The sequence below is a fragment of the Gossypium arboreum genome, chromosome 6, assembly GCF_025698485.1.
Source record: "Gossypium arboreum isolate Shixiya-1 chromosome 6, ASM2569848v2, whole genome shotgun sequence".
NCBI lineage: Eukaryota > Viridiplantae > Streptophyta > Magnoliopsida > Malvales > Malvaceae > Gossypium > Gossypium arboreum.
Window position 1 is genome coordinate 112217529 of NC_069075.1, and position 12879 is coordinate 112230407.

Consider the following 12879-nt stretch of genomic DNA (forward strand, 5'->3'; position numbering starts at 1 on the left):
CATGGAAGCCGGTGACTGGCGGCAGTGTTTGGCTACAGGAATTAGGAGGAAGTTGGGGAGGTCATTTTGGTGATTCAAATGTGGATCAAAATCAGATTTGAATGCTAATTATGCAGATTTTATGCGACATGCTAGCAAAAAATCTGGGTATAAATCTTACATGAAAGTCAAAACTTCCATGTATGGATGAGGAATTAGTTGATGTGATGAATGGGAGCCGTCTGAATGAGGAAATGCCCATGAACGTGTTAGATGGGAAAAAAAGGCCTAGGCTTTTAGACAAGGGAAATAGGCTGAGAAGTCCTGATTTGAACAATTCGACTAGGTTGGAAAACGAGAAAGGTTCGACTTTCTCAACGGTTGAACCTGCGGGACAGGTTAGCTGAACATTATGAAACTACTTTGTTGAAACGTCCGTGGGCTGGGGAATCCACGGTTCGTTTGTAAAATTCAGCACTGGCTGAAGGAAAATCGTCCCCATGTTATTTTCCTCATTGAAACTAAATTGGATGCTAGGAAAATGGAGAAAATAAAACGTAAGTTTGGTTATGGTAATGGAATTGATGTCCCTTCTGTTGGAACTAGAGGCGGTCTTAGCTCAGGTTGAAAAGATGGTTTTGACATTGTTCTTTGACGTTATTGCACAAATTGTATTGATGTAACGCTTACCGATACTGAGGTGGAGTTGAGTTGGCACTTCACTGGTTTTTACGAAGCCCCGGAGGGAAGAAGGAGAGTTGAATCGTGGGAGTTATTGAAGCAACTTTGTCAAAATTTTAATGGCCCTTGGGTGGTTATGAGCGACTTCAATGAGATTGTATCTAATCAAGAGAAGTAAGGAGGGAGGCATAAGAGGAATGACCCATGAGGGATTTTCGAGAAGCGTTGGAGCAATATGGTCTAACTAATATGGGCTTCAAAGGTAGGTGGTACACATGGGAAAAGGGGGAACTTTGCTTCCAATAATATACGTGAGCAGTTGGACAAAGGAGTCGCTACTGACAATTGGTATAACGTTTTTCCCAACTATGTTATTTCACATCTAAATAGTTCCTGTTCGAATCACTGCCCACTGTTGTTGGATACTTTGGATATTGATCGAAAGGATAAAAAGGCTGCTATGGTTTCAACTTTTAAATTTGAAACGGAGTGGCTATTGAAGGAATCTTGTGAGGATATGGTTTCGAATTTGTGGCATGAATCAAACCATTTAAGTATCCCAGAACATTTGTTGCTAATAGGCAAGGGCTTGATGAAATGGGCTTTCAAAAGGAAAAAGGAGAATACCCAGTCTATTAATCGTATCAAAAGGCGTTTATAAGAGTTGTATAATGTAGATGTGAATGATAACGTTCTTGAGGAAATTGTAGAAGCCAAATTGGCATTGAATCTAGAGATTGACAAGGAGGAGCTACACTGGGAGCAACGATCCAGCTAATTGGTTAAGGTATGGTGATCGTAACACTAAATTTTTTCATTCTTATGCTAATTATTGGTGTAAAGTGAACAATATTAAGGGATTGTGATATGGTGATGGGATTATAAGGGAGGAGGAGGATGAAAAATTAAAAATCGCAATTCGATATTTTAAGAATAGCTCTAAATAGAGAGATATCGTTGGAAGAGGTGAATTTCACAAAGATAGTTTTAATCCCAAAAACTAGTGCGACGAACTCAATATCGTCATTCTGCCCTATTAGTTTGTGCTCTATCTTATACAAAGTTATTTTGAAGGTTTTGGCTAATTGACTTAAAATGGTTTTGGAGGACTATATTGATGAAGCTCAATGAGCTTTTGTGCCGGGGCATCTAATTTTTGATAACGTCTTGGTGGCATACGAATTAATGTATACACTAAAGAATAAGAGGTTGGGGAAGAAAGGCTCATTCGCATTGAAGCTCGATATGAGCAAGACCTACGATAGGGTCAAGTGGGGCTTTATTGAAGGTATGATGCTTAGAATGGGATTTGATGCCAGATGGGTTGAACTAATAATGAACTGCATTTCTTTTGTGTCTTATTCGGTTATGGTTAATGATGGAATAAGTGAGGTCCTCTATCCTAACAGAGGTTTAGGTTAAGGAGATCCCATTAGTCCGTACTTATTTTTTATCTGCACGGAGGGTTTTTCGATTATTGAAGTTAGCCAAAAGGGATGATATACTAGCGGGTGCGAAGGTTTGTCGAGGTAGCCCTTCGGAGATGCACCTTTTCTTCGCAGACGATAGCATTATTTTTGGTGAGGCAACGGAAAGAGGGAGTCAGGTGATTAAAAGTATTCTCAAGAAATACAAAAGGGCTTCAGGTCCACAAGTAAATTTCGAGAAATCCGTCATTTTCTTTTGTACAAATGTAAAGGAAGGACTTTGTAATCGAATAATTAATCAGTTGGGTGTAAGACGATCTCTTAGTGTGGAACGATATTTAGGGCTTCCAACACTAGTTGGAAGAAGCAAAAAGAAGCTTTCTCCTATCTCTGTGATAGGATGCATACTAAAGTTACTATTTGGGCTAACCGCTATCTATCCCAAAGAGGGAAAGAGGTCTATACTAAGTCAATATTACAAGCTGTTCCTACCTATTCTATGTCCTGCTTTTTACTTCCTAAAACTCTTTGTCATGAATTAGAAAGAATTATGAATAGGTTTTGGTGGCATTGTTGTAGTTGGTCTGAATTAAGTAAACCTAAGGATCAAGGAGGAATGGGTTTTCATGACCTCTGTAAGTTTAATATTGCCCTTCCGGCAAAGCAGGGTTGGAGATTTATAGTTAAGCCAGATTTATTAGCTATCCGTATTTTAAAGCTAACTATTTCCCGCATACAAGCTTCTGGAATGCTCATTTGGGAACAAACCCATCGTATGGTATTTTGCAGCTAGAAAGGTTTTGGAAGATGGTATGGGTTGGAGAGTGGGTTCGAGTACAAATATCTTGATATGGAGAGATAGTTGGCTTCCCACATGGGCTAGGGAAAAACTCGTAACACGGTAGTTAATAATACAGTTTCTACGGTAGCAGACTAGATCACAACTCAAAAAGTTGGAAAGAGGAAGTCATTACTAGTGTGTTTACTTTGGAGGAAGCTAAGGCCATCAAGTGTATCCCTTTATCCCGCTCGGTTGACGAAGACATGATTGTATAGAGGGGTGATAGCTCCGGCGGGTATTCTATCCGTAGTGGCTACAGGATCCTCATCGACCATTAAAATACAGAGGAAAACTCCCAAGATTACAGTGCAGTTTACAAAAAAATTATGGCTCCTAGACATCCCTTCTAAAATTAAAATCACTATTTGGAGACTAATACATAGTGTGATCCCTACTGCATATATCCTATACGATAGGTGAATTGCGCCTTCTCCTTTATGTCTAAGGTGTGGCTTGTTTCCAGAATCAGCCATGCATGCCATTCTGAAGTGTGGACCTGCAAATGAAGTATGGAGTCAATTGGGTTTACACTGGGTAACATATCCTTATTGTGATAGTTTGAGGTATTGGATAGCTTATATTTTTCATTCGAATGATGCTACTGGTTGTAGTAAAATTTTGATTATGATGTGGCTGTGGTGGCATGCTCGCAATCAATTTGTGATGGAGGGTAAACAACAATAGATTTAGGAGATATGAAGAGAGTTCAATGATTAAAGAGAGATTACCTGAGAAGCAGAGATCAATGTTGTCAAGTGGTTGCCCCCTGAAGAGCGGTTGTAAAGATTAATTTCGATGCAGCGTTTAAACAAAATCTACATCAGTCTTGCTCAGGTTTCGTCATGAGAAATAACTTAGGGCTGGTTATGGGAAAAGGGTCGATTCTGAATAGTAACGTTGCAGATGCTTTCTCGACTAAGGCTTTGGCATGTCTTTAAGCCTTAACCTTTGCTGAGGAAATGGGGTTCTCACTGGTGGTGGTTGAGGGGAACTCTGGAATGACCATAATGAAGGCTCATAGAGGGGTCACGGATAGATCTGTGATTGGAATTTTTATTGAAGATATTAGAATGATGGCCATTAATTTTTTTTATTTCAACATGTAGATCGAGATTCAAATATTGTTGCTCATAAAATTGCTAAAAATGGTTTTAAGCTGGGCAACTCTCAATTCTGGGTTGAAGATGTACGTCATTAAGCTGCTGAGATGGTTGACAAAGATCGACGGTCATTGCTGCTTCCTGAAGGGACTTGATCGACGATTTCTATTTGGAGGAGAAGACGATCAGAATTTCGGGTTTGGATGATTTCTATTTAGAGGAGAAGATGGAAGGTCTCCTTCTGCTGATGAATCATTTTCCTTTGCACCGAGGCAGTTTGTCTTCTTTTCTTTGGCTTTTGTTTTCTTATCTTGCTATTTATTGTTTGTTTGTTCCGAAAAGACAAACACGTATCTATGGGGGTTGTTGGTTTTGCTTTTTCCTTCAATGCAATTTCTGCCTCGGTATTTTACTTCAAAAAAATAAAATAAAAATAGGTATATTAAATTTAGATAATTATTTCTAATTAATATTTTCAATTAATCTATTAATTTCTTATATACTCTCAATAAATTATGAAATCTCCGATACTTAATCTCATTTCAAAACCTTTCATCTATTTTTTATTGAATTTCATTTCAAAATCTCTTTTTTTTCTTTTATATTCTATATTATATTCTTCTTTTTGGTAGAAAAGAGACAACATTAGATTATTATAATAATTAAGTCATTATCTAAACATTTTCCAAATAACCATCAAGATCATATAGTGATGCTCATGTTACCAACTTGTTCTTAGGATCACTCTTTACAAATATACATACCAAAAAAAAGTAATTACAAAACAAGCCTATAACATGTCATATAATCCAAAATAAACATTCATAATCTACCGAAATCAGATGGATTGTGACTTGAGTGCTGATCTAATTGTCCAAACTTCAAAAGCATTTATAAGAAACAAAAATTAACACAAGTAAGCTTATTGAAGCTTAGTAAGTTCGACGTACAGAAACGATAAATCTTACCAAATTAAATATAACAATTCAATAAAAAAAATCTCAACAAAAAGTTTCCTGTCATTCACAAAGTCGAATTGGTGAATTGTATTCAATTCAAAGCTTAAATGGTAATTTTTGGGAAAACTTATATATTCATAACGAAGTCAATTCAAGATGTCAAATACATGCCATGCCATTCAAAATCATTAAATAAGTTGTAATACAACAATTTACGACCTGATGAATGGCTTACATATACGAGTACACAAGCAATCCAACTAAAAACACGCCAAATGCTCATAAGATATAATCCAATCGAAAACATGCCAAATGCTTGTAAGAGCTAATCCATTCGATAACACGCCATGGCACTAAGTGCCTAGCTCGTAGGCTATACATCCACCCCTATAACTTGCCAAATCAGGGTAGTATAACACGAGAGTTCACAACAAATGCTGAACCTCAGTATATTTAGGAAACTGTATAAAGCTCTCCCCATCAATCTTCATTCCAAATTCGCATAATACTTCATTGTTCAGTTGTAATCTATCTTGCATTCATTCGGCCCAATCATTGATATCAATAACATTTTCCAAAACAAATTACATCATTAATAGTATAATTTATATCCACTATTTCATATCAAGTCATCATACAATTCATGTAAATAATAAATTACAATCTATAAAAACTTACCTGGACTAAGTTGTAATAGTTGTAGAAGTTTAGGGGTTATTCTACAATTTTTCCTTTTCCACATAAATCAATAGGGTCTTGATCTAAAATGTAGAATTTATCAATTATTAGCTTACAATTCATATTCCAATTTATTCTACATTTTATACCCTTTCATTTTCCAAATTTACACAATTTCCCTAAACTTTTACAATTTATGCAATTTAGTCCCTTAACCTGAAAATCATCAATTTGACCATTTTCTAGAAATTAGATTATAGTTGAATATTCTAGGCCCTTAAAAAGTCCACAAAACACCTCTTAATCACCAATAAACCATATAATTTTAATATCTTAACAATTTAATCCTTAAATCAAAATCTAATAAAAATCACTTCACAAAAAAACCAAATACCACAATCAAAGCTTCAAACAAAAAAGTTATCATAAAAAAACATTCAAGATTCATCAATGGCAACTTCTAAAATTTTTAACAGATTCAAAAATGAAGGTGCGGGCCAACTGGACTTAGTTGCAACTATCTCAAAAACATAAAAATTACAAGAAATAGATAGAAAAATCACTCACATGAACTGTTATGAACTTGGCTGATTCTCCAAGCTTAAGAAACCATGGCCATTTGGTTTTAACATGAAAATTAAAGAAGAATATGATAATTTCATGTTTTGTTTTTTTTGTTTATTTAATGGTTATTTACCTTTTTACCCTTTACAATCAACTAAAATTTCATTAAAAAACCATACTAGACCATCCGCTTAATTAATATAAGGTCTAATTGCCTTATTGGCCCCTACATTTAATAATTAAGCCATTAAATCATCCAAATACAATAATTAATAAGTTTTTCACATTTTACAATTTAGTCATTTTTCCTTAATTAGCTATCTAAACATTAAAATTTTTTAACCAAAATTTGATATGACTCTAATGACTTTGTAAATATTCTATAAATAATATTTACGGGCCGATACGATAAAAATTAGTAGTCCCAAAACCATTGTTCTATCACCACTGAAAAACGGGTTGTTACAAGCACGATACAGAAAAAGGGATTCAGTGGGAGGTGAAACCCAAACTCGAACAAGTAGAGGGGTAGGATGATACCATCGAAACTATCACTTAGCTGACATTCTCCGTGGATGATATTGAATTCGTATGCAAAGTTACGCACTTGCATTCCCTTGATGCTTAGATATCCGATCATCTTCTCCCAGGTCGTTGAACACCGGAAGAAAGGGGTCTCCACTAGGGTACTTACTTCGCGACCGCTGGGCCCAACCCAATCACCCTTTGTACCACCCCCATAACCTCTCCTATTACTACCGTAGCGATTCCTTCTACCCTCAATGTGACTGTTTTTAATCTTGACCATTTTGGAAAAGACGAAAGAAAAAGAGGACACTCAAAGAATTACTTGGAAAAATACAGAGAAGTGGTCAAGGGAAGAAAAGAAGACCTAGACAATGAAATCGGAGGAGGTAAAGAAAAGAAACTTAGGGTTTCAAAAGAAAGCTTAATCACAAGAAATTAGGGGGAAATTACTTAGATGAAAGGTTTCCTTTCTCTACGTCTCAATTTAAATAGCCAAACATCCAAGAAAAGCTTGAGATAAAAATTGGAATAGGCTGTTCGAGTTCTCTAATCCATAGTTGATAGGTGTCAACTGTGGGAAGGGTTCTCATAAACCCGTTAACATGCCAAAATAGGAGTGTTCGCCAAAGCCACATGTTTAGTGAGTAACAACCAATTCGATATTTAGCAACAAAAATCCGCCAAGAGGAGTTATTTTGGGCACAAGGCATAGGCTAGAGACTTTGCCTGGATAACAGTAAGGTTATCATTATTCAGCCACCTGTTACGTAAGGAGTGTAGGTAAGTCTTCCCTTTGTATAGAATGGGTCTAAGGTGAGTTTGAGATTAAGTGATCAATGCTAAGGCATCAAAGAAAGGTAGAAGTGCCTACCTCTAAGTTATGAAGGGAGTTACCCAAGAAATGAATTATTACACAGGGTCTGCTTATAGATTTAAATACGAGAAGAAATTATGAGGGTAAAATTTTCTTTAAAGGTGAGGGAGTTGTCACACCTGGGTTTCATTAAGGACCCGAATTTAAAGGAAGTTTGGGAGTTAGTTGAATAAAAATAGAAGTTGGCGGGTTTCTACTAGAATATCTAGAAAATTTAGCGGTTGATGAGCAATTAATTGGGTTTCAATTTTGGTTTGGTTAAGTTGGAACCAATTGATTCCATCGTGGGAGATATAATGATTGTCAGTGAATGACTAACAGAGATTTGGAGACCGTCTAGAGGAGTTATATATGTAGGTGAGAAGAGACGTTCCCGAAAAAGGGATTTTTCTCCATTTTTCTTGCAAAATCCTTTCCACTTACATCGTCTTCTTCGATTATTCCGAAAAAGAAAAAAATTAGAAGAGTTTTTTCATAGAGCAATGGTCATGAGATTTGAAGTTTGGAAGTAGAGAAACTGATAAGCTTTCTCATCTTTTTGTACTAGTGGATTAGAGAAAGAATTAAGAGTAAAGATTCTTAATGAGTTTCTATATAATGGGTTATAGATTTTTTTAAGGTTTGGACACCTTTGGTTTAACCAATAAATGTTGGTTAAAATGTTGTCTTGCTTAGCTGCTAGGACGAAGGAGGCTTTAACGTTTGGACAAGCTAAGTTGACGAGGATAAATGAGTTCAAATGATTTTTTATACTCTACTTTTGGATGAATGATAGATGAGTGTTGTGTTGTGATCTAAGTTTATGTCTGCTATGAACTCTGTTTGAAATTTTAATGATTCATGAGTATGGTGAAAGAGCATGACGTGTGTTTAAAGCTGCATAAATTCATGAAAGTATGCAAGTATGTTATATATGAGAGGACGGTATATTGTTGTATCTAATGTGGTGTACTTCTTAGCGCTATAGTATTTGGGATGTTATGTGTGAAATGCATGTCTATATTATTATGCGGAGTATTGAGGGAATCTACCTTGATGTGGAATATGAAAATATGAATAATGGAGGAATGGGTGGGTTGATAAGAGGATACAAGGGAGTTTGGGCGGCATCGTGGAATGGTATCTACCAGCTCACTAGAGCAACATTGTGACGACGGTCTATCGACTCTATAGAGCAACACCGCGACGACGCTTACCGACTGATCTTTCGAGGCGACACCATGTAAACATTATATAAATCCTTCGAAATGACATCTCGAAAAGAGTTATTCGATTCTTTGAAATCAAAATACCATTATTAAGCCATGGCGTGATCCAATGGCGAGAAAGTACTACTCATGATAACCACAAAGTCCGCCAAAATAGTTAATAAGAAGTCTATCGAGGTATGAAAAGGGAGATACTTGTATAACTCACACAGTGAGTAGGTTGACACAATAATCGGGGTGCATTGAAAGCTCGAATAAGCATGCTAAACAAAAGGGTCCACCAAATAGCAAAAATAATGAGATTTGATAAAAGAGCCTTAAACACAACATATGAGAAAGGGAAAACAAGAAAGGGGTGTTTTTTTCAGAGACACTTGAGCTAAAATATCCGTTAAAAGATGTTGTAGAATCATTGGCTAAAGGTATGTAACGGTTCATCATATCTCTAAAATTTGAAGTGTAATTGACAAAATAAAAGTGGAGAGTCCGCCAAAGATCACTTTAAGGTGAGGATTTGCCTAAATGATATGATGGATAAAAATTATTAGAGATCTACAGAGAAAAAGGATGTCCGAATAGGACTCTGCAGCGTGGGAAAACTCCTCATGAATTAAGGAAAGCATAATGAGATCTTATTTTTAAGACCTTCAAACAAATTCTTTATACTAAGTCAAAGAAAGCAGTTTGACAGTTGATCCTTTGTTCTTTATAATATGCAACTATAGATCCTACTCTGCAGTTCATGAATTAAACAGTCTCTGCTGCACAAAATGTTTTTCGTAGATAAAAGTCAAGAAACAAGGGATTAAACAAGAAACAAACTATAATTTTTTTATTATTTAAGTAGTCATTACAACTCACACAAGCCAAAGCCAAACTGAAACAAACACCCACTCAAAACATATGTGAAGCTCAAGCAACTTTGACCTCAATGGTCTTAGGCTTTTTAGGCTCAGGAGGGGGCAGTTTCTCCACAGTCACTCTCAAAACCCCATCCTGACATACAGCTGAAATCTTATCCATGTTCGCATTATCAGGCAACTGGAACTTCCTCATAAACTTCCCAACTCTCCTCTCCATCCTCACATACTTCACCCCTTCTTTCTCATCTTTCTCTTTCTCTCGCTTTCGTTCCCCACACACCACCAGCACGTTCTCATCTTCCACGTGCACCTTGATCTCGCTGTGGCTTATCCCTGGCATGTCCACGATGAACACGTAGGATGTCGGGTACTCCATAACATCGGCCGGTGTCGCTGCCATCGCCTTTGCGTCTCGAACGTAGGTTCGAGATGGGTTGTTCTTCGACTTCTCTTGCTCCTCCGGGATGTCCAGCATGTCTTCCAGGATTGTTATCAGCGGAGAATTGAACCCAAAGTTCCTGAAATCCATGAATCAAGCTCTAAAAATATAGACGAAGACAAAGATCAAGGGAAAGGAATTGCAGATGACGCTTTGATGTGTAAAATCCACGTTTGTTTCAGAGTAATTTGCAAGGATTGGAGTTGATTCGTATATATAGCAGATAAGCATGAGTAGGGGGAGAGTTCTAGAGAACAATAAACTGTAATGTCATGTCGTCCTGTCTGTGTCTAGAATTATGAAGAAGACGAATGAAAGTTCTGTAATTTTCTTTGCTTTTCCAATCTTTATTTTGGGTCATAAATAATAATTCCAGGGCCCTTGAAATTGCATGCTGTTTATGCTGCATTTCTTAGGCCCAAAGCTCTGCACCATATTCGCCTTAAAACAAGCCCACGCTCAAAATAAACAAACTAAAATGGATTGATAATATAAATAAAGACGAGCTTTTACTAAGTCAGCTAAGCTGCTCTTTCTTATTAACCATTTAAAAATCTATTTGCTGAGTGCTTGTTTCTTTATTCTTTGAGGATTCAACAAGATAAGGTTATGATATAGCTAATTGAAGTTTTATTGAAAGCATTTTTCTTTAATATAATAAGAATCCCATCTCAGACACCTCCCACAAGTGAAGATCATGCTACATTTTCATAGAAATTTCCTACAGGCCTATAGAATCCAGTGTTATGAATCTTCATTTGATGTTTTAGAGAAACTGGTCATCGTATATAGATGAATTAGGAAGAAGCTTCCAACTTTTGCACTCAAATTCCATTATTCCAAACTTTTTACAGAAATGGGTTTTCATTCATATAGTGAACCTTTGACATATGGTTATAGAATCATATATATACATATTAGTTATGATGATTATGCGATGATAAAGTAGAGCTGATTGCTTAGAAGTCGATGTTATTTGGGTACGGTAATGGCGGCGGCGGCCTTTCCTTTTTCCCTAGTACATATTCTACTTTCTTGAAAACATTTAGAGTCAGGCGTATGGTATGAGCCAAAAGAAGAAAAGACATCACCGCAAGCCATGCCCTGAGAGCATAATCGAGCACTTGAGTGACGTCTAGTTCCTGTGATTTTGGTGTAATGAAAAGAAGTGAAATTCTGTATGTAATGGCCATGGATGTGATAGCAATCCACACAGTCACAGTCAAAATCCACATGAAAAATCTTCGCTGGAAAGGCAATCCTGTAACCAGCAGCAAGATGATGCTCATCGATGCCATGAAACTTATTGTGTTGGCAGCAAGATACTGAGTATAATAGCTTTGGTTCTTATCTGCTATTATTGAATGTCCTGCTTCGTGAGATCTCTCGGTGGCTGTTCCTGTGAAATCATCTTGCCATAAACCACCAGGAGGGGTTAGTCCAGCTTGGAAAGACATTGTTGCCATAAGCGATGCCACCACCATCAATGAATCTCGTTTTCTTGTTAGCCAATCTTCCTTCTTGTAAGTCTTTTGCACCCACTGATATTCTGTGTCTGGTTGGTTGGTTGCAACATTTTGAGCAATTAGAGGTGTTGTTTCAGTCTTCAAATGTAAAATTTCTGCGGCTCTTAGAGCTCCAGCATCTCGAAGGGACTCGGCAATGTCAAAGTCTTTCAATCCTCTCCTACTTTGCGCAAGAACGTCCATTGCAGTTAAACCATTTGCATTTAGACCATTTACTTCAACGCTGGTACTGGTAAGCAAAAATTTTACTGTCTGCGCAATTTTGGTCAGTACACATAAGATTACCATTACAAAAAGCAATAAAAAGCTTAAAGCTGAAATATTATGGTGATGCAATCTAATCCATACCTCAATTTGCTTGTAAGCAACAGCTAGGTGCAAAACTGTCATGCCATAATCATCTTTAGCATTCACAAATTCTTGGTTGTTCATTACGTCAACCAATGCCTTGAAAGACTCAAATTGTCCATACTTGACACACAAATGCAATATGGTCTCTTCCCATGACACGGTGACTCGAGCCGCTTGCGGTCTAACACGGACTAGCTCATTCAAAACATGAACCTGGCCTTTCATGGCTGCAAGATGAAGAGGGTTTCTATCTTCTATATCCACAGCCAGGCACATGTCAGGGTTTACAAATAGCAATGCTTTAGCTGTGTCAACATACCCTTTGGCTGATGCCAAGTGGAGAGGTGATGAACCTCTTGAATCTAGTTCTCTGGTGAACTCTGGCTTCCTTTGTATTATCTCCTTCACAAAATCTGTATGTCCAAGCATTGCTGCAACATCTAAAGGAGTCTCAATGGCATAATTAACCAGCACTCTATCAAGAAGCAAGTGATCCTGTCGAATTAATTCTAAGAAAATAGTTACGTTCCCTTCTGCTGCTGCTTCATAAAGCTTGCTTTCCAATATTTCTGCCATTTTTGCTGTATGTGATGGGTGATTATTAGGCAGATGAAAGAGTTATAAAGTCAAATAAGACACTGCTTTCATGGTGATGTGTGCAAAACCATTGGTTTGGTTTATATAAAAAGAACTCAAGTTGAACAAGAAACATGGGACGGGGATTATACCGGGGAGGGGATTATCTCTGAAAAAATAAATAAATATAAAACCAGTTTTTATATTTCAGAGAGCACAGGTGTTACTGAAAATAGTCGACTAAAAATATTCTAACAACCTCCACTTTTATCATCCTTTGTTTTT

General features: G+C 36.9%; 2 protein-coding genes and 1 long non-coding RNA gene across 3 annotated transcripts; all 3 read right to left on the reverse strand.

Annotated features, from left to right (window-relative positions):
* Positions 1 to 2992: 2992 nt before the first annotated feature.
* On the reverse strand, positions 2993 to 4406 carry LOC128293952 (uncharacterized). Its single transcript, XR_008284112.1, has 2 exons — positions 3657 to 4406; positions 2993 to 3424 (listed from the first exon to the last, which is right to left on the reverse strand). It is a non-coding gene; the product is annotated as an uncharacterized LOC128293952 (long non-coding RNA).
* Positions 4407 to 9644: 5238 nt separating this feature from the next.
* Positions 9645 to 10458, reverse strand: LOC108478279 (17.6 kDa class II heat shock protein-like). The gene has a single exon (XM_017780718.2). It carries the CDS (start codon positions 10229 to 10231, stop codon positions 9752 to 9754), a length of 480 nt encoding a protein of 159 aa, XP_017636207.1. The 5' UTR covers positions 10232 to 10458; the 3' UTR covers positions 9645 to 9751.
* Positions 10459 to 10930: 472 nt separating this feature from the next.
* LOC108477669 (ankyrin repeat-containing protein BDA1-like) lies at positions 10931 to 12663 on the reverse strand. The gene is made up of 2 exons (XM_017780184.2): positions 12016 to 12663; positions 10931 to 11919 (listed from the first exon to the last, which is right to left on the reverse strand). Exons 1-2 carry the CDS (start codon positions 12592 to 12594, stop codon positions 11101 to 11103), a joined length of 1398 nt encoding a protein of 465 aa, XP_017635673.1. The 5' UTR covers positions 12595 to 12663; the 3' UTR covers positions 10931 to 11100.
* Between the last annotated feature and the right edge of the window lie 216 nt (positions 12664 to 12879).